We start from the raw sequence: 27967 nt of genomic DNA, 5'->3' as shown, positions 1-27967 counted from the left end.
TTTATTTCTTAGCAGACATTTGCCTTGAAGTCAGTAGTTGAGACCTTTGATCAACTTTTAAAACACTTCTCAGCACCTGCAAAGCTTTTTAGATGTTGCAGAAGTTCGTTGGCTGTTTCAGCTGCATCTGCCAGAACCATAACTGTCCTTTGTAGGAAGGGGTTCTATTTTCAGATAATGAATATATATATATATATGTATATATACGTATGTGTGTATATATATGTGTAAAAAATGGAGTGAGGAATCACACAGATGGAGTGATGGGTGGCAAGAGTGAGGACACAGGGTGTTCCAAGTTGAAGCAATTGCTGTGGTATCCATGGATTGCTGCACAGTCTCATGCAGATCTTTTGGCTTCTACATCTGCTTTAATGTGAACTTGGTAAAATATTAACACATACAAGGAAAACGAGGATTAAATTGTTATTATTCATACACCTCTTGTGTGCATCTAGTTATAATTTATTGGTGCAACAGATATTTTTCAGTCTGCTTAGTTATGAATTTTCTTAATTTCATGCTGTCAGGAGGAGGAAATATGACAAAAATATTCCTTTCAAGTTTCAGCTGAAGTATGTTTTCCAGGAAGCACTTGTGAGGGAGGCAGAGCATTAGAAATGGAATGGAATATGACAAGGTACTGTCTCAGCTGTAAGCATGTGTTTAACTGCTTGTCCTGGGCATTTTGTAAGGGGAGGAGGAAGGATGTGTGTATTCTCACAGTCACTGTGTAAACCCTATACTTTGTTCCAAGAACAAGATTTCTTTGAAGCATCAGGAGCACTGGAAATTCAGGCAATGTAGTCTTCAGAAATTTCATTAAGGCTGTACAGAAAACTGAGGTTGTTAATGAGCTGGTTCTTAATTCAGTGTTAATAATATAATGTGACTGATGTGAGGAGGCAGTAATGCTCTCAAATGGCTTATTGAGATTTGGACACGTCTCATTTTTTAGAGAACGGCCTGTTTTTTAAAATTAGTATAAAAATTGTTAGCAACTTGCAACAATGTCAATAAAAGTCCTTGTTGGTCGTTTTCCCCAGCAGCAGAGAGCTGTGAGTGATGCACGTCACAGACAGCCAGGGTGTTTCTGAACTGAAAGTCAGAGAACAAAAAGAAGAGGCAACTTGGTCCAACAGATGAATTCTGTTGAGGGAAGTTCTGGATTCAGTCCTGGTATTCTGGGGCCTTGAGGGGTAAAAAAGGAAAAAGAAATTTGCCTTTTTTTTCTTTCCTTATGTCTTTATGCTTTTTGCATGTTTGAATTGCAGTCTCTTCCAGGACAGGGTATTCTCTGCTGTGTTTATGAATGAACAGCAGAAGGGCAAGGAAGCAGACTGAGAAAATGGAGGAAATACTTTGTGCATGCAAACTATAATAATAATAGATAGGAAAAAAGTCTATTGTTATTTTCACATATGTCAGCAGCTGGGTTTTTAGTGCATTGGTGGGCATTTGGTACAGTGCTGATGGTTAATGTAATCTCTTTAACAGTGCTGGTTCACTGGCCACAGGCTGCTCTTACTTCATCATAGGACCTCAAAAAAAGACTTTAACACAGTATCCTAGTTTCTGTAAAGATGAATATTTTTGTCCTGTAGTTTGCCAAAGAACAGGCAAGTCAGCAGGCTCTGACTTAGAGCTGTTTCCCAGTTCTAAAGCAGCGTCTTGCCAACCTTTGATTGTTTTAGATAGCAACTCACAGTTCCAGTATTTCCTTATTTTTGTTTTCAAAATACAGTAATTGTGCCAGTTGTCAGGGCAGTTCAGGTTGATCGTGTACCTGAAATGCTTTTAACCTCATGTCTGTCCAAACCTGACTGGAGGACAGACTGTCTCTGTCTGTGACAGTCCATTGTGTCTCATTTTAGTTAGTTCTGTGTGCCTGGTTGTGTTCACAAAGTGCACTCTAAGTCAAGTACTTCTTGCAACTTTATTTGCACTTCAGGCTTGTGGGAATATTCGGTTGCTCCCAGAGTGTGGAGTTACAATGATGTCTTTGTTTGCTCTGTGTGGACTGAGCATTCCTCGGGGAAGAGCTGAGGTAATCAGGGAGGATCACATTTCAACATGACATGAAAACAAGTATTTTCTTGGGTGACTTACAGAGTTTTTTAAAGTACCTCCAAGTGTGCAGAGGAGTCTGAGAAAGGACCTGCTGTATGAAATTTGCTTAAAATACACTCTTCTGCTGATTGATAATTCTTATGTGTCAGGTGACAATTCTGTATTTCTGTAAGGTGTGAATATTTACATACAAACATTTATGTGTGTGTGAGAAGTGAGATCTGTAATAACTCTTCAGATGTACTTGTCTTATTTCTGTTCTTAGCAGGGTCGAGATGTATTTCATCCATTGAAAAAGTCACTAATTCCCAGTTTTATACTGTCTTTGCTTCTTGTTTATTAAGTTTCAACATTTAGTTTTGTGCATCAGGGAGGTAAAACCTGTTTCTATGATGAAACTTCTTGTCTTCTTACATGGTTTGTAACACAACTCAAAGTGAAACCAGAAACTTCCAGACCTTCTGTAACAGGGAACAACTTGGAAATGTCACCAAGGAGCAAGAAAACTGATTTTACTCAACATTGTTAATGTAATTTAGTTTTACAAGATAGGTCTTCAGGATAAGAAAAATGAATTAAGCAGGTCTTAACTTCAGCTCTTCAATTAGGCATCACATTTTGCCAGACATTAACTGTGATCATTTTCCTGGTCACTAACCTCTCTGTCATTGGAAATATAATGCAAATTTTCAAAATGTTAAGAAAAAAAATCTGAAAATCACTTTTTTTGCCCTCTTTCCACCTGAGTCACTAAACAGTTTTTTCATTTGGCAAAAGGAGTCCTTTGCATTAGCTGTTATTTCTACAAATTGGTTTCATTTAGGTTCAGTAATTTTTTCTGGGCATGTTTTTATGAGCAAAAATAATAATGATGCTCTTCAGAGTATCTTTCTGTACAGCTTTGCTCATGTTTTAGTGTCTACTAGAGTTACATGTGGCTAAGTATGACATTTGTTAAATCACAGACTCATGGAATGGTTTGGGTTGGAAGGGACCTTAAAACTCATCTTGTTCCAACCCCTGCCATGGGGACACCTTCCACTGCATCCCTGTTTTCGTTTCAGTCCTCGTGAAATGATTTAAGAACTAATGTCTCACTTGTTTTTAGCCAACAGCAATGAGAAGACTGGGGTAGAAATTCACAATGGAGGCCAAATCCGTGCTCATCGGTGTGGAGGGGATGACCTGCAATTCCTGTGTTCAGACCATTGAGCAGCATGTTGGGAAGATGAATGGAATCCATAACATTAAAGTGAGTATTACTGTCACTGTTTCTTACAAAGCTTTGTTCTTATATGAGAAACCATGATAAATTTTGCACCAAGGGAGGAAAATAATGTGGGAAGAGTATATTCTGAGTGTTTCAGGGGAAGCTGATGTTGGAGATCCATTAGTGTAGTTCTGGTATATAAGAGAAAACAAGTGTTTACTTTCCTGCAGTGGGAGCTAAGTCATTATCTGTTGCTCTTAATTAATTTTCTGCTTTACAGTTAATTCAGTATTGTGGAGTAAAGGGAAAAAAAGTAAAAAAAGGCAAGAACAATAAACTCTAAAATAAAATAAAGCAAAAGCCCTAGAACTTGCACTGGTGAAAAAAGGGAGCTGTCCTTGTCCCTTATGCTGCACAAATGTCAGTATTTGCTCAAAAGCCCACAGGCCTTTTCTGTCCAGCTTATGGTGCACAGAGGTCACTGGCACAGGTCAAACATGCTTGTGGGCTTGAGGTGTCCTGTTAATTGTGGGGTAGTTGACTCACCATGGAAAAAAAACTGTTCTGTTGTGATCCATGAAATAAGAGTAGCAGGAAATCCAGTAACATAGGAAAGTCTTGACAGGTCTTAGAAGTTTCCTTTCCTTTGTACTGTCCATGAGGAAATGAGAGAAAGGGCAGCAGAACTGTAATCTTGAACTGCTCACAGACCTTAAGGTTTGCCCTAATCCATGTTTCCTTGACCTGCCTTGATTTTAACTTTTTTTCTTAGCTTGGAGGAGAGATCAGTATTTTGTTAGTATTTTTTTTGTCATGGGCAAAGCAGTGGACTGTAGAGTATTCCAGGATGAGCTGATTATCCCTATACAGTACATAATTTTATGGTAGATTTATTAATGGAAACAATTTAAAAGCTGGGAGATTGCTGTTAATTTTGTGACCCAATCTGTGGTAGAAAGAACAGTCTTATTAATATCAGCAACAGAAAACTGCAAAGTTTAATTATTGAGTATGTTCTGAAAACATGCTGTAGCATTCTGTAGTGGTTGATTTTACTCCAAAGAAAGCACTGTCTTCCTGGTTTCATCAAAAGTTAATTTCTATTTTAGTAGAAATGCCTTTGACGAGCACTTTTCTTCTCAGGACTGGGCACATTGTCTTAATTTGGGGTGCATGTGATCATTACCTGTAGCTGGTTTTGAAGGGTTCATCGTGGTGCACTTTCCCTGCAGAGGCAAGAGAGGCACTAGTTCAGTGCAGTTTCCTTTTATCTGAAGTAGATGTTCCTGTACACACGTGGAAATTTTGGTGAAGAGCAGCAATATTTACAAGACACATAATTTTTCATCTTCCTTCAGCTGTAGTGGAGCTTTAATGTGGGTCTGTGCTCTGACACCAGGACCTTGGAGCACTGAGCAGCCCCTCTGTGCGTGGTGAGATCAGTCACTGGGTGTCTGCCGGCGTGGAGTCAGATGAAGGCTAAAAGCAGCCTGTAAAATACCCCCAAATAATTGGATTTCAGAATCCAATTTCTCTTTTTTCTAGCAGAAAATCTCGTCAGCCTTGTGTTTTCTCAGCTATTTCTGAGAATATACAGTTGACTTCAGATAGAAGAGGGAGGAGAGATTTCTGCTTTAACTTGATTCCAGACAATGTGCATCCCATACTGTCTTTTACATAAGGAATGAAGCAGATTTTTAAAAGGACAATATTAAGAGTTCTATATTTAGGTTTTAAGGTAAATACCTTATCCCAAAGCTGAATACTGTTTCAAAAACTGTATGACAGAAATGTAGCCTGAGTAGAACAGGACTCTAAGAAACGTAAGAGGACGTATTTAGTAATTATCCTCTTTACAGCATCAGAGCTACAGTTCAGTCAGATCATTTGACTCAGAAAATTCTCTGAAAACAGTAAAACAGGATTTTATTTAGTAATTATGAATAAGGTCAGCAAGGGGTGGGAATGTTAGATGGCTAATACAGACAAACAGCTGCTCTTTGATTATTTTGCCTCCAACTGCAATGAAACCAATAAATGTCCATGTTGCTAATTCTACAAGGACCCATAACTGGGACAGAAATGAGGAGAGGTGGTTCTTAAAATGATTTAACTGGTCTAATTTAATCATGACTGTGATCTTTAGGTTGTACCTCTGCCCAGAGGAAAGACAGAATTGAATTGGTAATGTGTTGGGCCTCTGGCAGGCTTCGTTTTTTCCTTTTGGAAACTGCAATTATTATATTTGATTTATCATCCCTTGGGAGAAAATTAAATTGAGGATATTTGTACCATCTAATGGGAAAGGTTAATACCAAATCAGGACGTCTCTGGATCACCCAAATGTACAGAGAGAGGAAAAACAGCTTCTTTAAGGTTTGTCATATATCAGGTTTCCAAACCGAATTTTGTTCAGTGAAGTCTGATGCAGGTTTTTGCTCACAGCAAGTTACCAGCTTGTGCCTCCCATGCCTGGAAGTACTGGGCTCCTTCCACTGCTACTTAAAGCTGTGGTTTTTTTCAAGGACTGTTTGCTTCCATCCTTGTAGCCTGAGGGTAATTACTGCTAACTGCATTAGAATTACTGCTAACTGATTTGAATTTTTGCTGTGGGCTCTTTTGGGTTCATCATCATAATTCAGGAGAATTTGGCTCTGGAAGTTTCATTAAATGCATTGGTGCTGTCTGGATGTCGTGAGTAAAAGTGGCCAGACAGGCTTGGAAAGGATTCTGAAACTGGGAGTAAGGAAGGAGTGGGATCTCTTCTTTCCAGCCCGGCTGTTGCACAGAAGAGAAGTCACTCAGTGGTGGCTGCTGGTATGGCTTTGCTCCTCAAGGTGAGGAGTGAGGGATGAAGTTATACTAGACAAGTGTTACTAATATTTGCAAGTAAAAGCAATTTCTAGTCTCATGCAGTATTGGTAACTCTTCATATTGCAGTTTGCTAAATTGTTGTGTTTATTGCCTCCCAAGGTCTCTCTGGAGGATAAGAATGCTGTCGTCATTTATGACTCCAAGCTCCAGACTCCAGTGACACTGCAGGAAGCCATCTATGACATGGGATTTGATGCTACACTGGCTGATTCAAACCCACAACCTGTTATACCTGACACTATTTTCCTTACCATCCCTCCCCAGTCAGCCCTAACAACCAGACAGATCTGTACCACACTGCTGAAGAACAAAGGGATCCTGGACGTGAAGGTCTCCTCTGACCAAAAAACTGCAGTGGTGACTTTCATTTCTTCCATCATAAATGGCAGGCAGATTATCCACATGGTCCCAGGAGTAGATTTAAATATCTCTGCAGCAGAGGTGACCCCTGGACCTTGGGAAGATCCCGTCTGGTCTCAGGCGAGCAGTGTTGTGCTGCGCCTGAAAGTGGAGGGGATGACCTGTCACTCCTGCACCAGCACCATCGAGGGCAGGCTTGGGAAACTGCAAGGAATTCAGAGGGTTAGAGGTAAAACCTTAGTGTATCTTTGTGTAATTTGGCCCTGCTGTTCTTTGCTGGCATTGTGGAGATGCCTGGTGTTCACGTGAGAGAGCTGAGTGTGTGACTGTTTGTGGTACTGGGTATTTAGTTACATGTTTAATTTGAACTAGAAGTAAAGAAATGGGCCCAAATTGTGGGGAGGCTGCTGCTGTTACGTGTGACAGTATTCAGTTGTTGCTTTGTGTCTTGGTTGGGAGCCTGGAGTAGTTGTGCTCCATAACTTTATTACCAGTTACAGAAATCTCTAATACAAGATGTTGGATTTACGTTTTAATTATTATTAGTTTATCTTTTCTGTTAAATTAAAAATTTATATTGTCATGCATATAATTGTATCTAAAAGGCAAGATCAGCTTATCTGTATAATTAGCTTTGGCATTAATGTATTGCCACAGAACCTAATAAAAGGGTAAATTTAATAAGTACCGATGCCATTTGTGAAAGTCCTGGAGAAAGAGCAAAAAATTGAGGAAAAGAGGAGTTGAAAATTGTTGTAGTACTAGACAAAAAAATGGTTGAAGAAATAAGTTTTGGTATTTACCAAACCAATGAAATCTCCTTTCTGTTGCATTTGCTTCTATGACCATTTAAAGTGTTCTTGGAAAGCCTTGACAAGACCTGTGTATGTGCTCGTTATGTTTAGGGCAGTAACACACACTTTTGTTCATTTATTTTCTTGGTTAATTTATTTTTTGGTTAAATTTCAGTGTCTCTGGACAATCAGGAAGCTGTTGTTATCTACCAGCCTCACCTAATTACAGCAGAAGAAATAAAACATCAAATTGAAGCAGCAGGTTTTTCAGCATCCTTCAAAAAGCAGCCCAGAGCCCTGAAGCTCAGTGCCATTGACCTGGAGAGGCTGAGGAATGCTCAGCCCAAAGGCTCTGAGCCAGCACAGAGGGAAAACTCCAGTGGGGCTGGGAGCAGGACAGTTGTGTTCAGAGTGGATGGGATGCACTGCAATTCCTGCGTCCTCAACATCCAGGGCGCTGTGTCAGCACTCCCAGCAGTAACAGGGGTCGTTGTTTCATTAGAGAAGAAATCTGCTGTTATAAACTATAACCCAAACTTAATTAGCATAGACAGGCTGAGGAAAGCCATAGAGGCCGTGTCTCCTGAGACGTTCAAAGTCAGCCTTCCTGAGGAGTATGAAAACGTGGCACTTTTCCCCCCGCTGGCATCTCCCCCGAAATCTCACCCAGCTCTGAAGGATCCCAGCCAGCCACTTACTCAGGTTGTTGTGATCAATATTGAGGGGATGACCTGCAGCTCTTGTGTGCAGTCCATCGAGGGAGTCATATCCCAAAAGCCAGGTGTGAAATCCATTCATGTCTCTCTCTCAAATGGAAACGGGACTATAGAATATGACCCGCTGCAAACAAGCCCAGCAGACCTGCGGTCCTCAATAGAGGACATGGGATTCGATGCGTCCTTTCCAGGTAATAACATATTAAACTTTTAAATTCAAAAGGATTGTCCATTTTTTTTAGCCTTTGGTACGACCCAAGATGAAATTCAGCAGCTGACACACACTTTGTGCTTGCCAAGCTTTCTATCTTCTCTGCCAGTGAGATAATTAAAGATACGTGCACAGCCTTTAATACATCAGATTAATTAAAATAATTGATATGCCTGGAAATATAAATGTCAGATAAATATTGATGTTCAAATACTGTTCCTGTTTGCTGCTTTATAATATTCATGGCATGAATGTGGAATTGTAGCTTTGCTAGCTGTGAAGAATATTATGGATCGCTGTGCTCAAGTGTCTTTAATATTGAATTATCTAAGTCTTGGCTCCTGTGGACTAACTAGTGAAGGGAGATTTAACCAGGCTCAGGCATGACTGAGGAGTGACAAGAGTCTGAAGAGTGTGGACATCACTCAGAATGTTAAAATGATGCTGCTGTGGGAGAACCCTGGTCAGCAGCTCAGCACCAACCACCCACTTGCTCACTTCCCCGTGGTAGGAGGGGGAAGAGAAGGGTATAAGAGAAAAACTTTGTGGATTAGATAAAGATAGGTTTAATAGGTGGAGCAAAAGTTGCCCCTGCAAGCAAAGCAAGGAATTAGTTAATTACTTCCCGTGGGCAGGCAGATGTTTGTCCATCCTTGTGGGTGGGCTGTCCTAGCTGTGCCCCTCCCAAATTCTCACCCCCACCTCCAGCAAATATGAAGAGAGGCTTCCTGAGGGAACAGGGAACCTCCACTTGTTGTTTCAGTAAGATTAAATATCAGTAAATACAGTACATGAGCTATTTTATGGCAATAACTGAAGAAGTGGTTGGGTGCTCCCATTTAGTTCCTTCTGCCCTGCTCCTGCACAAACACAGCATTCCCTGAACTGCTGCAAGGAGCAGATGTCTCTAGTTCCAGAGCCCTTCTCTAAGGTCAAAATCACTGACTTTGCTTATGAAACATGCACTTGCTTACAGATTCAGCTTTGTGCTCCAGGTGAAGTCAATAAAATTGTGTGTAAAACTGAGGTTGCAATGCAGAGATTCCACTTACAGCCTAGAGAAGAGGACAAAGGATGTGCAACAGAACAAAGACAGTGAGGAAAGGCAAAAGGGAAACCAGTAACAAAACAGTGAGTTAATCAGTGGCCCAACCCTTTGTCTTATTTTCTTTTGCTGACTCTGACTCCACAGCCAGGTGGGTGGATCTGACTGACAGGGCACATCCAGTTTCCATTTTCAGTGTAAAAGCAGAGCAGTCTGTAATGCCAGCTCACACCTCATTGCAGTGCCTGCTCATGAGGTCATGAACTGCAATCTCCTTTCCAGCAAAGGCAGAACTGCCTGTGGCCAAAGCTCAGCCCTCACCTGAAGCACAGCTGGACTCTCACAAACCTGAGCCATCCTCCAAAGTGCCCCCAGCCCAGCTCAGGAGGCAGGAGACAAAGACCATCTCCAAGTGCTATGTCCAGGTGACAGGAATGACGTGTGCTTCGTGTGTAGCCAACATCGAGAGGAATTTGAGAAGGGAAGATGGTAAGATGTGTGTCAGTGTGAGCTGCTACATTTCTGTTTGTTTTGGAGAATCCATCTGGCTTTGGCACAGTGTTTTTCATGGCTGGGTTGTCAGGAGAAGGACATTGCAGGTTTCCAGGAGTGAGAACAGCCTGCTCACCTCTGGCCTATGGGAAGGGAACAGGGTCGTTCTTGCTGCTTTATGGACATGCTGGCCAGGGACTGCCCTTACAAAAACAGCACCTGAGTGCTCCAAAGAGTGTAGGGATCAAATCTGGGTCCTTTTGAAAGGAAAACAAACCTTTCCTACTGGAGGGAGGTGCCCAGGTGTGCAGCTGAAAGGCAGAAGCAACTGGGGAGGGAGTTATTAGAGGGGGACAGTATTAGTGTGGATTAAAGAGACACAAGTTAATTTTAGCTCTGGCAGTCAGGGCATGCATGTCTGTCTGATTATATTTGCAGGAACAAACGGCTGCATGACTGTGATGTAGCAAACAGTCATTAATGCAGACTGTGTTTAATTATTGTAATGAAGGTGGGTGTGTTCCAGGTTAACCCAGATTTTAATTTTTTTATCCTAGAAAATGGATGAATCTAAATCCTTTCAGTGTACAATAGGGTTGACTGTTAGATCTGCCCTTTCTTGTGCATGTTCTCCCTTGAAGAAAAGGCTTCTAGAAGTAGTAAATGCAGATCAGAAAAAGATATAGCACTATATTTTAGAAGAACTTCTTTGGAGTAAAAATAGATCATCTTTTCATATAGCGTGGACAGAATGTTTGTAATTTGGCTGTTAGAAACATGCCACTCAGGGGGAGCAATGCTTTCATCTGTCACACCTACACTGAGGTGCTGTGGTTGTGCTGTTGGTGTATCTTCCAAAAATGAACATGTTTTTCTTGATTTGCAGTATGGTACCTTTCCCAATTTCAAATTGTGTCATGCCCTCCTGTTACCGTAAGTGCAGGATTTTTCCTAAACCTGATCTGCTGCTCATGCATTTTGTTTCCCAGGAATACATTCAATCCTCGTTGCCCTCATGGCAGGAAAGGCAGAAGTGAGGTATAATCCTGCTGTCATACACCCTTCAGCTATTGCAGAGCTCATTCGGGAGCTGGGATTTGGAGCCACCGTGATGGAAAACTGTGGTGAAGGAGATGGAATTCTGGAACTTGTTGTAAGTTAGTAATTAAAACCTGACACCCTCAGCTTCTGTTGCTTTTATCTACTGGATGCACTTGTGCAAGTGTTCCACTTCCTAGAGTTTAATCATATAATAGAGCTTATTGCACAAAAAGTTAAAATATAGGAGTACCTCAGGTGTGTATCACAAATGGTATCTGGTCCTGCAAACTCTTCTGGCTCACTACTACTACACTGAAATTGGAGAAATATTCCTGTATTTTTCTGATTGCTCTGCTTATTGCCAGAATTTACTTTTTGAAGGTGAGTCTGGCTCTGTGTACCCAGCTCTGAGCTTGAAGAGCCAACAGAGCCTTAGCAGAGCTTAATAACCTTGTCTCTATGCTCTGCTTCCTCTAGGAGGGTTGGATGGGCCCCTGAGCAACACGATTTTTGGGAGGCATCCCTGCCCATGGCAGCAGGTTGGAACTAAAGGGTCTTTAAGACCCCTTCCAACCCAAACCATTCTGTGATTCTATAGTTTATCCTTAGCTAGAGCTCCATCTCACCACTTCAAACCCCAGAACAAAGCAATAAATAAGGGAGGATAGTCACAAGGTCTTTTCCTGCTTTTTAAGATGCATTTACCAGATAAGCTGTGGTTTTAATAACAGGAAGGAACCTTTATTTTTCAGGTGAGAGGGATGACATGTGCTTCTTGTGTGCACAAGATAGAATCCACCCTCATGAAGACTAATGGTGTTTTATACTGCTCAGTGGCTCTTGCAACCAACAAAGCACACATCAAATATGACCCTGAGGCTGTTGGTCCTCGAGATGTTATACAAGTGATAAAGGTGAGAGTCATTTAGGTGCCAGGTCTCATAAAATATCCAGTATCCTTTGAAGAGTTACACACCCCAGAAACAGAGGGGAAGGCTATTAAAGCAAAAAAATAGGTCTGTCTCCTTCTATCTGCTTTCTTCTTAGTGCAGGTTTTTGTAACTAATACATGTGTTCTGGCTCAGAAATGCTCTGTTACAACTTTACCTAAAACCTTTAAACAGAAATACTATAAAAACCAGGCTATGGTAGAGTTGGAGATACCAACTCAGCTTTCTCCCTTCATTTCTCTATGTCTGTGCTTCAGGAAAAACCATTTTGGAAAGCCATGTTTTAGAAAAGCATTTTATTCTAGAAAGATTGATTTTTACAACAGATTGCTTTTCTCTCTTTGCAAGGTAACTAAACAATAGTAACTATTGCATCAGAAATGTTAATAAAGTAAATCAAAGATAAGGCTGGCACCATATCAGTAATCTGGCAATAACTGACCACAAAGTGTATTTTAAAACTGACTGTTCTCTTTTTTATTATGCTTTTTTTCCTTAGGATTTAGGTTTCACTACTTCCTTAGTCAAAAAGGATAGATCTGCTAGTCATCTGGATCACAAACAGGAAATCAGGCAGTAAGTATTCCTGAACATATTTAGATTCTGTAAATATCTTTGATTCTTCTTTTTTAAATCTATGGGGGTTTTTTGTGACTGTCCAGAGTTGCTGGTTAAAAAGTTCTCCAGCACTTGACTCCAATACAAGTTGTTTTTCTTCTTTCTCTTTTTAAATCCAAGGTGGAAGAGGTCTTTTGTCGTGAGCTTTGTTTTCTGTATCCCTGTCATGGGGCTGATGATTTACATGATGGTGATGAACGGTCATCCTTCGGATGCTCACACACATCACAACATGAGCAGTCAGGAGAGGGAGGCCTCTCACTCCTCTATGGTCCTGGATTACCAGCTCCTGCCAGGATTGTCTGTTATGAATTTTCTGTCATTTTTGCTCTGTGTCCCTGTACAGGTAAGTGGGATTATGACAACTCCTGGTTAGTTGGGTTTAGACACTCAAACTGGAAGGCTGTGAAGAAAGTAAATTTGGAAAGTGAGTATAGTGCTGATGCAAAACTCTTTTGAGGTTGCTACGTGCTTTTGCTGTTGCCAAAATAATTGGTGCTAGAGACTGTCATGGGCAGGGCAGTCAGTGCCCAGGGGTTGGGCACCCAAAAAGCACCTGAGGCAGCTGCTGAGCCACACCAGTGGACACGGGGAGGAGGTGGGAGTACCTGAGAGTGCTGTGGAGGAGATCACAGCCCTTGGCTAGAGCTGGGATTTTGCTCAGGAAGAGATGGTGAAGGCAAATAGCACAGATCACCCGTGTCTCCCTCTCTTATGGAAATGCTGCTGTGTGTGTTACGAGTGTGTGTAAAATACACTCTGTTGCAGGTGTTTGGAGGGTGGCACTTCTACATCCAGGCGTACAGGGCACTGAAACACAGCACTGCAAACATGGACGTGCTCGTTGTGTTGGCCACCTCCATTGCCTTCCTCTACTCCTTCGTTATTCTCCTGGTGGCAATGGCTGAGAAAGCAAAAGTGAACCCTGTCACGTTCTTCGACACCCCCCCGATGCTGTTCGTGTTCATCTCGCTGGGCCGGTGGCTGGAGCACGTGGCAAAGGTAAGGAAAATAAAAACCCGTGATAGCTACAAGCTGCAAGACTAGGAATCATTTCAGAATCTCCTGTATATTTAAAAAATGTCCCATGAAAAAGCTTTGTTAGGTTCTTTTAACCTTCTGTGCTGTAAAATCATCTTTAGTAACTGAACTAGTAAAAACATGAAATGACTTGTTATCAGTCTGTGTTTTCTTAATGGGGTAAATTGCAACACATGCAGTTGTCATTTACCCAGCTTTTTTTTTTTCAATAGTATAGTCAGAAAAATATGAAAATTATTATTCTAGGGTAAAACCTCAGAAGCCCTGGCAAGACTAATTTCATTACAAGCTACTGAAGCTACTATTGTTACCTTGGGCCCTGATAACGTTCTTTTAAGGTATCTTGCTTTGTCATTTGCTTTTTCTGTTGTTCCTTTTTTGCTGTTAATATGCCTAATTCACAGATAAATGTTACCATTCGATAGAACCATGAAGCAAATAACTTCAGATTTGCTGGCAGCTAAAAATGTTAAAATGCAGAAGAATTAACACTGCTCTAATTTGGTTTATTGACTTACTGCTGATTTTTGCTGTGATAAGACAATTAGTGGATTTTCTTAACTGGAAAGTAAATAAAATTATGATAAAATAGTCATAGTCTTCTTTAAAATGGCCTTTTTTCTGCTAATTTTTGTATGCATTAACTGTGTCAAGCAGTGGGATTGTGCTTTGTGTGTAGTGACAGCTCCTTTTGCACTGGGTCACTTGAGTTACATTTCTTACTAAAAAACATTTCCATCATTCCAGTGAAGAGCAAGTCGATGTTGAGCTGGTTCAACGGGGTGACATTGTCAAAGTGGTCCCAGGAGGCAAATTCCCAGTGGATGGTCGTGTTATTGAAGGCCACTCCATGGTAGATGAATCACTCATCACAGGTGAGCGTTTGCTCTCTGCAAATGTAAAAACGTTCTCCTTTAGACAAACGTGAAGAAGGGAAGATGGAACTGATGTTCTCACTGTCATTAGGAGTTGGTGGCTGTTACCAAGGTCCATTTTTCAGCCCTCTGTTGCTGCCCTTCCCTCAGGTGAGGCGATGCCTGTGACTAAGAAGCCTGGCAACACCGTCATTGCAGGGTCCATCAACCAGAACGGGTCCCTGCTCATCGCCGCCACCCACGTCGGGGCTGACACCACCCTGTCCCAGATTGTTAAACTCGTGGAGGAGGCCCAGACCTCAAAGGTAGAGTATTATCAAATTCACATTAGGCACACCAGCACACCACATCACTTGAGGAGTGGCTGAGTTTGTTTAGATTTGAATTGCATAATGAAGGTTCTTGCTGATTAAGGACTTTGATACAGGCTCCTGTGCCAAACCTCATCCTTTTATGAAGTCAGTGTCTAATTGTAAACTGTGGTGAGCCAAGTGTGCTGCAGCAGCTGTGACTGTGTCTGGCACAGAAAGGAGTCACCGTGATGCTGCTGAGTGACCTGTTTCTCCTTCCCAGGCTCCCATCCAGCAATTTGCAGACAAACTTAGTGGCTACTTTGTTCCTTTTATTGTGGCTGTCTCTGTGGTTACCCTTCTTGCCTGGATTATAATTGGGTTTGTGGATTTTGGAATAGTGGAAAAATACTTTCTGGTAAGTAAATCTCCTTAAACACCTTCTGAAATATTTCATAAATAGCCTTACAATTCTGTTAGACTGCAGTGGTTCCCTTTCTGAATTGTCCTTGCAGGCAGTTGCTGACTATTATTGTTCTTGTTATTACAGTTTTACATTATGTATTTTTTGACACTGTATCACTCTTACATTTATACTTAAAGAAAGTATCAACAGTAATTAATCAACTCCTGGAAGTTAGTATTAAAAAAAAAAAGTTAACATCAGAAATTTCCCACCATCCATCCCTTCTCTGTGGAGAAAAGAGGTCCCTTGTGTCACAAGCTCCAAGTCTGCATCCAGCTCTGTTAACAGAGCTCTGGGTGAATTCATATTGGGAATCATGGAATTCATCTTCATTGCAGATGCCAGAGGAGGGTCAGAATCCCAGCCTGGACTTTAGGGTTGCTTAGATCACAGGTCTCTTGGTTCAAGACTACTTCTGATTAGAATTTATTACTTTCAGGAAAGCAATCTTCATGTAATAGCTGAGGAGTTTTTTTCCTTACTGTATTGATACAGTATCTTTTATTACATTAGGAGGTGAAAGTTATGGCATGGGGTACCTTGTTTAGGAAAATGTCCTATAAATAAAACAGTCATGGGTAGATGCAGTATAGAGCAGAACTTGGTTAGTTAGTCATGAATTTACTCATTCCTCTGAGCTATTTTATAATTTGCCCGTGCTTCAGTTTTAATATTAATACTTTAGCTGATGATCCCCGGTCAGGGAATTCCCCCGGGCAGATGGAGCCCGTTAACCCTGTGAGGCCATCCATCTAAGAGAAGGTCACTCTAAACAAACCTACGTCCTGAGGACCTCACTGCCATTGTCCAAGCTTGCTTGGCCCCAGCAGATGAACCTTAGGATTAAAGGGTGGGCTCAGTTCAGCGCATGCTGTGTCTCACCTAAAAAGTCCATTGCGCAGGCTGGAAAGGTAAAAGACCTTTCCCAAATCTTCGTTCGCGAAGACTGGCCATACATACTTTAGCTGATAAATTTGTGGGTTTTTCCGACACCCAGGGCAATGTGTAGTTGAATATGTTGTCTTATTGTCCAGCCTCTCCTCTGACCAGCCTCCCTCCCTGTGCAGGGTTACAGCGAGAGCCTCTCCTCGGCGGAGGTGATCATCCGCTTCGCCTTCCAGGCCTCCATCACGGTGCTGTGCATCGCCTGCCCCTGCTCCCTGGGCCTGGCCACCCCCACGGCCGTCATGGTGGGCACGGGCGTGGGGGCCCAGAATGGCATCCTCATCAAGGGGGGGGAGCCCCTGGAGATGGCACACAAGGTGAGCGGGGGCACTGCTGCGGGGGCTGCCCGGCCCGGGTGTGCTGGTTTAAAAGTTAACCAGCAGGGGAAAATGAACTCAATTCAAAAGAAAGATTTATAAGTCAGAATAACAATTTATTAAAATAATACAATAAGTACAATTATACAGACAGATAGTTGGTTTTAACCCGCAAAACCCAAATGCATAACCCAGCACCCTGGGGTATGAACAAAAGTGGTGTACCTTGGCCCCCCCCGAGTCCAAAGTAAAGGGAGAGGGGAAAAAACCTGCTGGTGGGAGAGCTGCTGCAGTCTGGTCAAACGTGGTGATTGGAGTCCAGTTGAGGGTGGTGGTCTCAATCTGGTTGAAGGCGGTGGTCTGCAGTCTAGTTGAGAGCCGTGGTCTGCAGTCTTCCTCTGGATCCCACGAGAGGTGGCAAGGTTCTGAAACTCCATTATATACTCTCCAGTTCAGGCGGGAACGCTCAGTCCCTCCCTCAGAGTAGGGAATTCCATAAAAGGGCATGATAATGCTCAGTCCCTCTCTAAGAGAGGGGAATTCCATAAAAGGGTATCAGAGCGGGGAATTCCATAAAAGGGCATGAGGACAGGAACATCCCCCCAACTCGCAGGCCTCCACTGACAACAGTTTCTGGGGAAATGGCATGGAAGGCTATAGAATACACAGTTTTGGGTTACACCCATCCAGTGATGAATTGGTCCCAGCCGTTCTAACCAGGACACCGGGCTCACCGGGGTGTTATGGTTTGGAGCTGGCTCCCTGCCAAGTCTCCAAACCTTACCACAAGGATTCCCCCCCCCCACCCCAAACCAAGGGAGAAGAGGGGAAAAAAAACCAAAAGAACTGAAAATGAGAGAGAGACAAAGCAATATATATATAAATATATTTACACTTATATTTACAGTTATGTACAGTTGAAATATATATATATATAATTTCACAGGGAAAAGGGAAAGGGGAAGGGAAGAACAAAAACCAAAATAATATATATATATATATATATCTCCCGATCAGTAGCCCAAGGTCTTATCAACTAAAAGAATTAGCAAAGAATATCTTCCTACTCTCCTTGGGACAAAGGAGAGTCACGCTGGGGTGACTGGTGGCTGCCGGCAGCCTCCGCCTCCCAAGGTCGACAAGGCCTTACCAGGCCTCACTCCCCAACCCGACAGACTCAACAGCAGGGAAACCTGCACCTCCAAAGCCGCCGGAAGGAAAGAGAGCCAAGGCCTTTCCTCCCTTCTTCTTATACCCCAGTTTACGTAAAAATCGTAGGGAATACCGGGTAAATCTGGGCACTTCCTTGGTTACAAGCTGGTCACCAAGGAAGGCCCAGACCAAACTACCACACGGGGTTTGCCAGCTGCTGTCGGAGCAGACTGTGGAATATCCCGAGGTGGCAGGGGTTACAACTCACCCCAGGAAAAGGGGAGGGGGGTAACCCAGGTTCTTATCAATAATTCCCTTGGGGTGGATTAGAGTGAAACGACGCTGAATAATCAGTGTCTGAAAACATGTATAGGTAGGGTTTATTTTAACAATTTTCTTGTAACAGGTATGTTAGCATTTTGGGTGTTGTCATCTATATTATCTGTTATAGGGATAACCCCTGGGGGGAAAATGCATAAGGGAGAGAAAGGAAAGACAGGATAAGGGTAAGGGAGAGTAAGAGAAAGAAAGCTGAGAGTGGACAGATGTCTATAGTCACCGCCCACGGGGTCCAGCGATGGAACTTGGGAGTTGCAGTTGAAGTGGTGGCCTTGATCCTTTGGGGGTGAAGGAGGGAAGCCCCCACATTCAAAGAAGTTATGAGTTATTGTATCCATGGTTAGTGTCACAGGCCATGCCTCGAGCCTCCAACATCTCCTGGGTCTGGGCTGAGTTCCCATGAGGGCTCTGGCAAAAGGGTTTCTCCCGCCTTTCAAGATTGGTGGGGGGGGAATGGGCTTTGATGGGCTCTCAGAGGTACAATGCAAAAGTCCTGCAGAAGCCAGCAAAAGTCCCTTGGCAGTCATAGAATGCAGAAATCATGAACCATTTCAATCTCTGAAAGCAGGGACCCCCCAGGATCATTCTGGGTGCATCACTGGTGTCAGTCAGTCTGCGCCAGCAAGCTTCTTTAAAAGCGGTGGTTTCCTGAGGAATCTGTACCTTAAAGTTTGTTTCACTGCAAAAAACCTTCCTGTTGTGCTGCAGGTGAAGGTGGTTGTATTTGACAAAACAGGGACCATCACCCACGGGACTCCAGAAGTGATGCAGGTGAAGTTTCTGGTGGAGGGTAACCAACTACCCTGTCATAAACTGCTGGCAATAGTGGGGACTGCAGAGAGTAACAGTGAGCACCCTCTTGGAGCAGCAATAACCAAATACTGCAAAAAGGTGAGTTAGTTACACAGGGGAAGAGCAGTTTGTGTTACAGAACAACCTCTCTTGCAATACTTCATAAATAACACCAGACTATTCGTACATATGAAGTATTTACTGTATTTATTTGGGAAATCTGAAAATTGTGGGACCACATAAAGCACTTCATGCCATATTAGAGGGGTACTCAAAGTTAGATTTTGATGATTGATTATTTCCCTCCTCCTGTTTGTTCGAGTGCACTTTATTTTGTGGGCTTTGTAAATACAACATGCTTTTATATATGTTTAAAAGCCTCCTCCATTTCCATCCTTTATCTCTAGGAACTGGACTTGGAAACCCTTGGGACATGTACAGATTTTCAGGTAGTTCCAGGCTGTGGCATTAGTTGTAAAGTCACCAATATTGAAGCATTGCTCTACAGGAAAAATAGAATGGTTGAAGAAAACAATATTAAAAACGCAACTCTCGTGAAAATTGAGGAAAATACAGATGAATCAGTGCAGCCTGCTTTGATTATTGATGCTGAGCTACCAAGTAAGTTAATTCTGGTTTAGAAGATAAAATTAAGAATTTTTGCTTTTGTGCCTTTAGGATCCTCAAGAGTAAAGTCACTTATTTTTGTCCCAGAGAACTGGACTGGCATCAAGGCACACATTATTTAGTTGGTCATTAGTTTATTTTGTGGTCACACATCACTCAGAACATTTAAATTAAATATTATTTCAAGTTACATATTGAATATGGGGCTGGAAAATCATACAGGAGTTGTCTGTCAGCTCTCTCTGGTTTTACTTTACTTTATCCCAGGTTACCAAATTATGTACATTTGCACAACTGAGTGGTTTTCACTCATTGTTAGATCTCTTTCAACTGCATTGGGCTGTTCCATGGGTATTAGAAGGGCTGAGAAGGGGACTTGGTCCTTTATTGTTGTTTGACCTGGGATTTTTGGTCCTCTGACATGGTAACTACCCAGCACTGAAGAAATGTTGGTGTCTCTCTCGTCAAGAACACATGAGGAGTTCAGGAGGGCAGGAAGGATTAAGAAAGACTATTTGTGTTTGAATTCTCTGCAGTGCTGTTTCACTGCTCACCAAGAGAACACGGATGGGATTAGCTGAGGGGAAGCTCACTGGTTAATCCATATGATGGTAGGACTGTGTTTTCTCCCTTCAGCTACTGTGACTTCTCAGAAATACTCTGTTCTCATTGGGAACCGGGAGTGGATGACCAGGAACGGGCTCCTTGTGAGGAGTGAGGTTGACAAAGCCATGATGGAGCACGAGCGGAGGGGCCGCACGGCCGTTCTGGCAGCTGTGGATGGTGAGCTCGGTGCTGCTGCTTTGCTCTGAGCTTCATCTGTCACTAAATGTCATGTAAAATGTCACCTAAATAGGAATTATTAACTGATGATGTAATAGCAGTTATACCTGAAGCAGAATAATGGGATGAAAAGAGATCATTAACTAGTTTTGCAGCACTTTCCTATGAGAAAGACCTTGTCATGCTTTTCTTAGCTAACAGGAGAGTTGGACATGAGCATAGAATTCAAAGAGAGCAAAGGGGAAGAGAGGAGAGAAAAGGGTGGTTTTTTTTTATTCTGGTTACATAGTCCATGGTCTGTGTTGCTTTAAACTTTGCTACCCTCATACCTGTTCTATGTCTATATTACTGGGTTTGGAACTGGTCTTACTGGGGGCAAAAAAGTTAGTTTTTTGTTTCCTTCTAAAGCAGTAAACATCTTCATTACAAATACTTTCCTTCTGTTTTTAGGAGTGCTGTGTGGCTTGATAGCTATTGCTGATACTGTGAAGCCAGAGGCTGAGCTGGCAGTCTACACTTTGAAGAGCATGGGGTTAGAAGTTGTCCTCATGACTGGTGACAACAGCAAAACAGCCCGATCCATTGCCTCTCAGGTGAGCTGCTGCTCCTGGGGCTGGGTTTGAAGCTGGGCTCGTTGTGGCACGTTGATACTGCTGGTGGCTGGCATAGAACTGGTCTGTTGTGAGAGATGGCAACGTAAAATATTTGGAATAAGGGGGAAATGCAAGGAGCCTTTTTGAATGAACCCATCCACTGTGATGGGTTTTGTCTTTAGCTCAAGAGTTTCACAGGTTTCACCCTTCCCAGTCACATTATTCCAGGCAGAGGCTTTAACAGAGCTGCCACACAGTCGTGTCCTTTCTCTCTCTCCAGGTTGGCATCACCAAAGTGTTTGCAGAGGTTCTTCCCTCCCACAAAGTGGCCAAAGTGAAGCAGCTCCAGGACGAGGGGAAGCGGGTGGCGATGGTGGGGGACGGGATCAACGACTCCCCTGCCCTTGCCATGGCCAACGTGGGCATCGCCATCGGCACCGGCACCGACGTGGCCATCGAGGCAGCTGACGTGGTTCTCATCAGGGTGAGAAATGAAAGGGCTTGGTTGAAGTGGGCTGACAGGAGGGGTTGGAAGGCTCAGGGTGTGCTGAATGATGCAGATCTCCCCTGAGGTGTACAGCCTCCATAAACCAGGAGAGCTGGAGCAGAGCTTGTTTTCATCGTGTTTGTTCAGTGTAGTGGTGATTATGCTATGAAGGGAACTCCCTGGTCTTCTGGGTGCTGCACCTTTTGGGGTAATTAAAGTTTGAGAATGGGCAAAACAGGAAAAAAGTGACCTAATCTTTGGCAAACATAAATTGTATTTGTCCCACAGCACCTCCAGGTTTACAGTCACGAGGTTACATATCAACACCTGGACAGAGACTGTGGTCAGTGTTTGGAGCTGCACTGTGAGGTGCTGTGTACATTACTTGGATTATGATGACATCTGGAATGAGACTGGCACTGACTGTATGGGCTCTGCAGACAGACTAGAGCAGCCTACAGAGTACTTACTACAGTCTGTGACACCTACAGTCTGTGTGTGGGACTTAGCTTTAAAGCAGGAGTATAAAGACACTGCATGGGGGCCTTTCTTTCACTCTGACTTCTCCAATAAACATAACTTGCAGGATGACTTGATGGATGTGGTAGCAAGCATAGATTTATCAAGGAAAACTGTGAAGAGGATCCGGATCAACTTTGTCTTTGCCCTGATTTATAATCTCATTGGAGTTCCCATAGCTGCAGGTATGTGAGTGTCTCCCTGCACTAGGATTGGGCCCAGTGAGTAGCAGATTGCAGAACTCTCCAGTGTGGGAGAGTTTCCATTTTCTCTACTTCTGGCTGTTGGTGAGGGCAGAGGTCTCTGCCTGGGCATGTTGCAGTGGGATATTTGTGAGCTGTCCTCCCCCGACACTGTGGCTGCTGTGGATATGCTCAACACATCAAAATAACTTTGAGATAAAAGGTTTATTGAATGAGCTTGACCTTGTGAACAAGCAGTTTACTGCAGGGTGGGCAGGACATTTCTCCTCTGAGTTTCAGAGTGTGCAGGTGACACGCCCAGGTGTGGATTCACCTGAAGTTCCAGTTGAGATAGAACACAAATCCTTATGTATTAAATACTTGTTGTTTAAATTAAAATCCTATTTATTAACACATTGAGATGCAACTAAAACTAGGCAGCCTGTGTGAAATTTTAGGTGTTAATACATGAATATTGGAGTGTTCCTGCTCTGAACTTTTTGTTGTTTGCTTTTTCTAGGTGTCTTCCTGCCCATTGGGTTGGTTTTGCAGCCCTGGATGGGATCTGCAGCAATGGCTGCCTCCTCTGTCTCTGTTGTGCTTTCTTCTTTACTGTTAAAGATGTGAGTAGGGACAGATTTGAAGCTTGGATCTTTCACTTAGAGTGGCAGGAGATCAGGGTGGGACTATGAGAGATTTCAAAGCCTTTTGAAGAACAGTTCAGGCAGGTCTGTTGAGCAGGCAGTAGTGCTTAAAAATGTAATTTCTAACTCGAAGAGGGATGCACAAATCAGAAGTGTGTTCAGAATGGAAAATTCCTTATGGCCTTTGTGGATTTGTGAGAAACCTTGTCAGTCAAATTATAAATGGCTCTGGCTTGGGCACAATCATACCCATAGGCAGGTTTTATCTGTATTTCAGTGTACTTCACTTCAGCCTGAGAGGTGTTTGTTATATTTTGTTTTTTCCTTCCCTAGGTACCAGAAACCAAGATCTGAGAAACTGGAGTTCAGGGCCCGTGGCCAAATGAGGCACAAGAGCCCATCAGAGATCAGTGTCCACGTTGGCATTGATGAGGCTGGGCCTGGCTCCCCCAAGCTGAGCCTGATGGATCGAATCCTGCATTACAGCAGGGCCTCCATAAACTCTCTGTTCTCAGACAAGCGCTCCGTGAACAGCATCGTCCTCACCGAGCCAGACAAGCACTCGCTGCTCGTGGGGGATTTTGGGGAGGACGATGACACGGCCTTATGAGAGACTTGAACCCCCTCCTCCCACCCCCACTGAGGCAAAACAAAGAGAAACACCTGGAACAAAATGAAAACACAACCAAAACAGCTGTCTGAGGTCTGTGCATGTACTGATCCCTCTGGAGGTCTTTCTTCTTCAGTGTAGAGGTAGTTTTTGCAGTGACTTTCCAGAGTATTTTTTGTTTTTTTTTTTTTTAATCTAGACTTACCAAAAAATCTGGTGCGTAGCTGTTGATGCTGACAAACAGGGCTGTGTTCCCATTCCATGAAGCTTGCAGTATAGCATTTATTTTGGCAAATTGTCAAAATACAACCAAGGAAACCAAGGAACCAGAACAATATTTCCCAGCCTTATACCAGGCTACTTTATGCATAGTCGAGTTCAGTACCGTGTTGAAAAATTGTGAATTACTGCATCTGCAAAATCTGGAGGTTCTGTTTGCAGAGAGATGTGCCTTACTTCAGAACTTCCTGAACCCCTCTCGTTTCCATAGCCTGCCTTTTGCCAGAAGTGGTTCCTCTCAAATGCCTTTTCATTTTATAAACATCTGGTTTCAGCTTTTCACACTGAGCTTCAGGTGATCTCCCCGTGTGCTCCGGGTTCCTGCGCAGCACAGACAGAGAGGTTTGGGGTCACACCCACACTGAGCTCTGCACATCGTGCCCTGGGACACTCCTGCTGCTGACACTGCTTGAAGGTTGGCTGGGTTGGGAGGTTTGTTCATTCCCAGCCTCTCCTAAGCCAAAAACTTCTGCAACATGTGAATGCAACCTCAGTGTGATGTGCATTAGCCAAAGTGTTCAGATTTAGGAAGGCAGTGTGGTTACTGCTCACCACCAGTGTCTGCTGGCACTCCTTAAATGAATCAGGAGAGTTTGTCACACAGACTACCTTCAAAATCTTTACAGTTCAGTCTTTCCTTCTAAAGATAAGTGTCTGTATACCAGGAACGGTTCAGAATCCCTCCGTGGGTTGGTGCAAACCCCCTTTGCTTGGACTGTTCAGATCCAGGCTTTGTGAATTGAGACAGTCCTCGTTTGCTACTGAACTGCAGTATCAAAATTCAGGTTTTGATCATGAAATCATTAATACTAAAAATACTGTTGGTGAGAAAAGAGATGTTTTTCACCCAGTAGCTGGTTACCTGTTGGTTACTCCCTGAGCCTGCTGCCAAGGTGGCAGCAATTCCTGGGATCAGTAAAGTTGGATTTCATTAGGAGGTACAGCCCATGGTGTAAACATGTCCCAGTCGTGCTTGTGGAGGAGAAATACTCAGTTCAGTTTGGCATATGATAAAGAGATCTCTGTAATGTTCTGGTTCTTAACTTGAAGCCTGATGTCAGGGCATAGATTGTGTATGTAAAAAGTCATGAGTAAACAGCTTTTGCATTTTGTCTGAGAACTACTAGAAAAGTCCTGCTGTGTGAGAGCAGAAGAGCTGTGCTGTGGCTGTTGTCAGTAAATCAGTATACTCACATTGCAGTGAGGAGAACATCATCATGTGTTGCTACTGCTAGTTTAAAAAACAAAATATTTCTGCTGCAGGATTTTTGATTTTTAATATCTCTAATGAAAACAGAGTATTTTTAAAAATTAAGATTATAGCTGTATGTAATAGGTAGTGTTGTTACATGCTGAGATAGATCACTGCAAAGCCATTCCATGAGGTGTTCCCACTTGGCAGCAGCAGAGCTGTTCTTACAAAGCAGGTTGTTACCCGAAAGCTGTTTAATCATGTTATGATGGGTTTTAGTGCTTCACAGTCATGCAAACTCTTTCCAAGGATTTCAGTTTCCTTGTTTATGCACCCTCGTTCTGCGTGTTGTTCTTGGCACAGTTCTGCAGGTGAAAGGGAAGTGTTGAGCTGGTTTTGATTGTGCTCTGGGTGGTCTCAGTCACTGCTCCTGAGGGGAGTGTCAGGGCTGCAGGTGCTGGTTGTGGAGTGGATGGCATGGAAATGACACATCAGGGCTCTTCCTGCTGGAAATGGGGAGGTGGTTCAGGGCTAAATTCCTGGTTGGTAGATAAAAGCAGCATCAAGAACTTGTTAAACTATTTCCAAGTATATTTTTAGAGCACTTTGCCTCTTGTTGTCCAAATTGTATGTAGGTGAATGTTTACAGCAGACTGCTGCCTTTATCTCCAACTTTGTCCCAACACAGATGTTTTTCCATGTTTACCATTTTCTGTGAAACTCAGTGTTTGATCCTGTTACAACAAAATAAGGCTCCTTTTCCAAACCAGGATACCCAATGATGTGCAGAGATGATTATCAGGGAATAAGGAGCAGTAAATGCTGGCTGGGAGGGATGGGAGAGCAGCTTGGAGGGACAGCCAGAGGACCAGACTCCGGGGAGAGGAAATAACTGAGCCCAAGGATGGATGGGGACAAGGTGGTTGTGATAAATTCAACCAGATCTTTGGAAGCAGGTTGTCTGTCCAATACTCCCCAAAGGTGTGCTAATGACTTCCACAATGTTTATCTTGTGATTAAAATATTACATAAGGTGCTTTATGTTGAAAAACCAAAATGTCTTTCAGTTTGAATGTACAGTGCAAATGGAATAATGTGGGAGCTAAATGTAAATGTTTTAATATGTAAATAGGTTTATTCCTGTTGTAGACAGTTTGGATTCAGAAATTTAAGATATCACTTGGAAACACACAGTTACAAACAAAATTGTATTACTCCTTTGTCTATTTTATTGTTTTCTGTGTCTATTTATAAAACCTGTGCTCTATTTAATAAAAAAGTATATTTGCTCCAGGTTTTAAAAGTTGCTCTTTGAATCTTACCAAACTTATTTAAACTTCTAAGAGTTCAAAACACTTGAAATTTTATACCAAAAAAAAAAGAACGTGAAGTTGACAACACAGTTGAAGCAAGCAAACATTTTTATTTATTAAAAACTATGCCTATTTTTTTGCTTAGAAGTTCCAACAAAATGTTTTAAACTTGAGAATTTTTTTTATTCAATTTTGCTACGAAGAGAAGTGAATGCTGGTGTGGAATGTTAATGCAGGGCTATTACAGTTCTTTGCATCTAGAAACATTTTCTCATGCTTTCTATTCTTTTAAGACTGTGCCTCCATCATTATAATGGCAATTACAAGTCACGTAATAAAAATGTGACTGAAGGCTGCTTTAAATCATGTTCTGTGATCTCTTTTAAGTATTTTTTGCTTGGTCAGCACAAGGCCAAGGGTTGGGGTTTCTGTGTGTTTCCAGCCCTGCTAAACACAGCCTTAAGCAAACACTGAGCCTGCATGAAACTGTGGGGCTGGGAGCAAGTGGTGTCAGTGAAAGGTGGGAAATGAGGGAATCATCACCCTGTGGGAGCATCGCTGTGTTATGGGGAGTAGCTGAGGCTGGAAGAGGCTGCTGGAGGTCACGGAGTCAAAACCTGTCACAGGAGGTGACCCAGGGCTGCTTGCCCAGGATTGAGGTTTTCAGCTTCTCCACAGCCTCTGGACAGGCTTTTCCAGGGGTCAGTCACCCTCACAGTAAAAAAGTGTTTTCTTGTGCTGGGATGAAATTTCCCGTGTTTTGGTTTGTGCCCCCTGCCTTGTTCTCCCAGTGGGTGTCACGGAGCAGTCAGGCTGCAGTGCAGTTCTGTGTCCCAAAGCAAAGTGCCACGTGTGAAGTGGTGGGGAAAACTGCCTGTGAGTGTTCCTGTGTTCCTCTCATGGAGCTGGCTGGGCTCCCTGCCTCAGGATAAGCATTTGGGTCAAAATGTGGCATAAATCTGCCAAAGCCCAGACACTTTCCTGAGCAGTGTTTGAAGGAATGCAGAGCACTTATCCCCCTGTGGTGCCCTGCTGTGGTCTGTGAGGGCCAGCACAGCTCCAGGGGGGTTTATACCTCCAGTTTGTCAGGATAGAAGAAAGGTGAGAGGCCTGAACAGGTCTTATATTTTTGAGTTTTCTAGAAGCAGCTCTCAAGCATTTTAACTAAACAATGAGTGAATGCTCCAGTACTTCTCTGAGCTGCTTTCTTATTTTCATTAAAAAAAAAAACAAAACAAACTAAAAATCCCCCTCTGCTCTGTCCGTTCCCCCATGCCTTGTGCCTGCTCACAAGTAGATTGGCCAGGTTGCATGGCCACAAAAAGAAATCCTGTTTGGTTTTTTGGGGTTGCTCAGGCTGGGGTCCCGCACAGCTCCGCTTTCTCCCCGGGCCCTCAGCTCATCCCTGCCCAGTGCTGGGCTCAGCTGGACACGGGGCAGAGGTTTTGGTGCGATGCTGAGTGCTGAAGGCCTCCCCTCGTGTCTCCTTCCCCCCCCCCGAGATGACTCAGTGCTTGGCTGCAGCTGGATGGGCAGATCCTGCTGCACCGGGAGCGTCCCTGGGACGGCGCTGCTGGGCAGTGGGAACGAGGAGGTGGATACCTGAGCCTGGGTGGAACTGAGCCAGGCAGGGGAGATCCCCCGGGCTCTGCAGACACCTTTAGTGGCCACTCGTTTTAGGCAGAGGGAGTCTTCACGTTCACCGGCCCTGCTGTGTGTAGGAGTTTGCATCCAAGCCTTTCCAAGATTAGTTTTACTTTCCGTTAAGACACAACCCTGTAATTTCTTCCTCTTGGACTGTCTCTTTGGCCTAGTGTGCCCCAAGAGGGGTGGAAACCTGCAGTTTTAGCACTTGGGTTTTGGAAGCTACATGTTTGTTGCACAGAAATAGTAACCAACACATTTGGGTTTGTTTAATTTAGGCCTTGAGTCATTTTGGGTTAAGAAAGTGTGTGAACCTTCTTATTTCAGTCTGAATGGTTCTATTTTAGCTCTGACTGAATTAAAAACAAAAACCAAACCAACAAAAATTAGCTAGAATTTTTTTTTTTACATATCTATCCACCCACAGTTTTGTGGCAGATTGTTTAGGGAAATGGATCTAAAGCATCTTGGGCTTCTGTCACTGCAGGATGGACAC

The 27967-nt window shown here is 43.1% G+C and overlaps 1 protein-coding gene across 3 annotated transcripts in view; it reads left to right on the top strand.

Moving 5' to 3' along the window:
• ATP7A (ATPase copper transporting alpha) overlaps positions 1-26193 on the top strand; it is a 29192-nt gene extending 2999 nt beyond the window's left edge. For 2 of the 3 annotated variants that reach the window (XM_027696068.1, XM_027696070.1), the window contains exons 2-23: positions 3179-3322; positions 6254-6743; positions 7484-8215; positions 9563-9769; positions 10762-10925; positions 11566-11727; positions 12263-12339; positions 12502-12727; positions 13150-13383; positions 13669-13760; positions 14170-14297; positions 14448-14602; positions 14871-15005; positions 16121-16315; positions 18515-18697; positions 19006-19219; positions 19862-20008; positions 20459-20601; positions 20882-21085; positions 21675-21792; positions 22310-22412; positions 22767-26193. In XM_027696068.1, the coding sequence (XP_027551869.1) occupies positions 3215-3322; positions 6254-6743; positions 7484-8215; positions 9563-9769; positions 10762-10925; positions 11566-11727; positions 12263-12339; positions 12502-12727; positions 13150-13383; positions 13669-13760; positions 14170-14297; positions 14448-14602; positions 14871-15005; positions 16121-16315; positions 18515-18697; positions 19006-19219; positions 19862-20008; positions 20459-20601; positions 20882-21085; positions 21675-21792; positions 22310-22412; positions 22767-23043 (4494 nt within the window). In that variant the 5' untranslated portion in view covers positions 3179-3214 and the 3' untranslated portion in view covers positions 23044-26193. Of the gene's footprint in view, positions 1-602; positions 641-3178; positions 3323-6253; positions 6744-7483; positions 8216-9562; positions 9770-10761; positions 10926-11565; positions 11728-12262; positions 12340-12501; positions 12728-13149; positions 13384-13668; positions 13761-14169; positions 14298-14447; positions 14603-14870; positions 15006-16120; positions 16316-18514; positions 18698-19005; positions 19220-19861; positions 20009-20458; positions 20602-20881; positions 21086-21674; positions 21793-22309; positions 22413-22766 lie in introns of those variants that run through there. The other variant, XM_027696069.1, reaches the window with a different exon arrangement.
• Positions 26194-27967: the final 1774 nt, after the last annotated feature.

The sequence above is a fragment of the Neopelma chrysocephalum genome, unplaced genomic scaffold, assembly GCF_003984885.1.
Source record: "Neopelma chrysocephalum unplaced genomic scaffold, ASM398488v2 Primary Assembly neopelma1_105, whole genome shotgun sequence".
In the NCBI taxonomy this organism is placed as follows: Eukaryota; Metazoa; Chordata; class Aves; order Passeriformes; family Pipridae; genus Neopelma; species Neopelma chrysocephalum.
Note: the sequence above shows the minus strand (reverse complement) of the source record. Positions and strands in the feature narration are given on the sequence as shown.